Source organism: Castanea sativa, chromosome 10 (genome assembly GCF_040712315.1).
Source record: "Castanea sativa cultivar Marrone di Chiusa Pesio chromosome 10, ASM4071231v1".
In the NCBI taxonomy this organism is placed as follows: Eukaryota; Viridiplantae; Streptophyta; class Magnoliopsida; order Fagales; family Fagaceae; genus Castanea; species Castanea sativa.
Genome location: NC_134022.1, coordinates 12952172 through 12954631, shown reverse-complemented (window position 1 = coordinate 12954631; position 2460 = coordinate 12952172). Strand labels below are relative to the sequence as shown.

The 2460-nt window shown below is 40.8% G+C and overlaps 1 protein-coding gene across 1 annotated transcript; it reads right to left on the bottom strand.

Annotated features, from left to right (window-relative positions):
• Window positions 1-660: 660 nt before the first annotated feature.
• LOC142612055 (uncharacterized) lies at window positions 661-1368 on the bottom strand. The gene has a single exon (XM_075784186.1). The coding sequence runs from the start codon at window positions 1366-1368 to the stop codon at window positions 661-663; it is 708 nt and encodes a 235-aa protein (XP_075640301.1).
• Between the last annotated feature and the right edge of the window lie 1092 nt (window positions 1369-2460).

Genomic DNA, 2460 nt, shown 5'->3' with positions numbered 1-2460 from the left:
GTCACACTCCTCCATTGTTGCCTTGCAAAAAATAAGACTATCATCTGCAAAAAGCAGATGTGTTAGTTTTGGACCCCTCCTACAAAGGGAATAGCCATGGATGTCACCTTGTACTTCTGCCTTTTTAATTAAACCATTCAGCCCCTTCGTACAAAGCAGGAATAGGAAGGGGGAAAGTGGGTCTCCCTGCCTAATCCCCCTTGTAGGAAAAATCGTCCCACAGGGCTCTTCGTTCACCAAAACAAAGTATGATACTGTTTTCACACACCCCATTACAAGATTTATCCATCTCTCCCTAAACCCCATCCTTCTCATTATCCCCTCTAAATAATACCACTCCACCCTATTATACGCTTTACTCATATCCAATTTTAGTGCCATGTAGCCAAAGATACCACCCTTATAATTTTGTAAGCTATGCAAAGTCTCAAAGGCCACCAAAATATTATCAGAAATTAATCTACCCTGGGTGAAGGTTGATTGGTGTTTAGTGATAATGGATGGGAGTAATTTTTTAAGGCGATTTGCAAGGACTTTGGAGTAAATTTTGTAAAGGACATTACAAAGGCTAATGAGGCAAAATTGGTGAGCATATTCTAGGGACTTTATTTTTGGGACAAGTGTGATAAAAGTATGGCTTAGAGGAGTAGGTATAGTACCTCAGTTCAACCATGATAAGATGGATAAGGTGACATCATGATTTACCGTGCTCCAAAAGTGCTGGTAAAAAAGTGGAGGCATGCCATTCGGTCCAGGTGCTTTAAGGGGCTCCATTTGTTGGAGGGCAGTAGCTACTTCACTTGCTTCAAACTCTCTACATAGACTTTCATTCATCGCCTCATCTATCACTGTTGGCACACAATCTAACATGTCTGTGGAGACCCTCCCATCTGCTGAAGTAAATAGAGTCTTATAGTAATTCACCATCACTTCCCCAATATCCTCTTGACGAGTTCTCCAAATCCCTCCCTCATCTTTAATACCTTTCACTGAGTTCTTCCTATATCTCTTTAAAGCAGAACTATGGAAGTATTTTGTATTTTTGTCCCCCTGATTTGCCCAAAGAACTCGTGACCGTTGAGCCCACATCAAAGCTTCCCTATCCTGCAACACCTCAATATCTTTTTTAATTTGTCTCACCTTAAAATTATTTCCACTAACCATGGCTGCCCTTTCTTCTTTGGCTAGGTCCTTTTTCAACCGGTTTAATTCCAATCTTACATTCCCAAAAACATCTTTCTCCCATTGCCCCAATTCCTTTCCACACTTCTCAATTTTTCTAAGTATATCACCCTCTACACCAACTTCACCCCCACTATTCCAAACCGAAACTACCACCTCCTCACAACTTGAATTTGAGAGCCACATTCGTTTGAACCGGAAAAAAAAATTTCGAGTAGGTGGGATCAAGCCCAATAACGATGTAAGAATTGGAATATGATCCGATGAATTACATGACAAATGATACACCTTTGAACCTCCTAACTTCAAGAACCAACTATTATTTACCAAACACCTATCAAGCCTTTCCCAAATTGAAGCCCCATTTTCAAAGTGCTTACTCCAAGTGAATTTAGATCCTTCAAATCCCAAATCCATGAACCCACATTCATCAATCACCTCTCTAAATGCTGCATCTGATTATAAGGCCTTCGTACACCCCTTAGCTTCTCATCCTGTTTGATAATTTCATTAAAATCTCCGTAACAAAGCCATGGTTTTTCAGGACATGAGTTTAACGCCCTAAGCTTTGCCCAAGCCTTATGATGTCTAGCTGTATCAGGTTCACCATAAAAACCAGTTAATCTCCACTCATTCTTCGTATTTTTATCAGTCACTGCATCAATATAGGACCTATCCAAATCTTCCACCTTTAGATTGATTGATGCTTTCCAATAAAGAACTAATCCTCCACCCCTACCCACTCTTGGTACAACCCATCTATGATTGAACCCAATACTTCTTTGAACAAACTCTAGCCTTGCATCATCTGTAAGCGTCTCGGTTAAAAAGACTACAGAGGGATCTTTTGCCCTTATGATTTTCACGAGCTCTCTCCCTGTACGCAGGTTCCCAAGCCCACGACAGTTCCATACTAAACAACTCATTGTTGCTGGCGGGGCTGAATATTAGCTCCCGCCACTACAAAATTTTTGTTTTCTCCACTAAAGGCTGCTTGGAATCGTTTTACTGAAACTTCTGTCTATTCAGCTTCTGTCTCAGCCAATCTCTTCCTTCCTTGAACCTGGAATTTTTCTGCCTTGTTATCGTTATTCTTTTTCCTTTCTTTGCGTTTCCAAGTGGGAGAAACACGTGGGATAGGTGCTGTGAAAACCCTATTTTCCTTAACATCACGTGAGTTTTTAATTGTTGCATCCCCACATAAGTTGTCACGTGCACTTAAGTTACCACATGGACTAGGGCTTCTCAATAAGCTCTTACCCGATCCTAGTAGATTAG

Coding starts and splice junctions, on each gene's coding strand:
- LOC142612055 (XM_075784186.1), bottom strand. CDS start 1,368: ATGTGGCTCTCAAATTCAAGTTGTGAGGAGGTGGTAGTTTCGGTTTGG.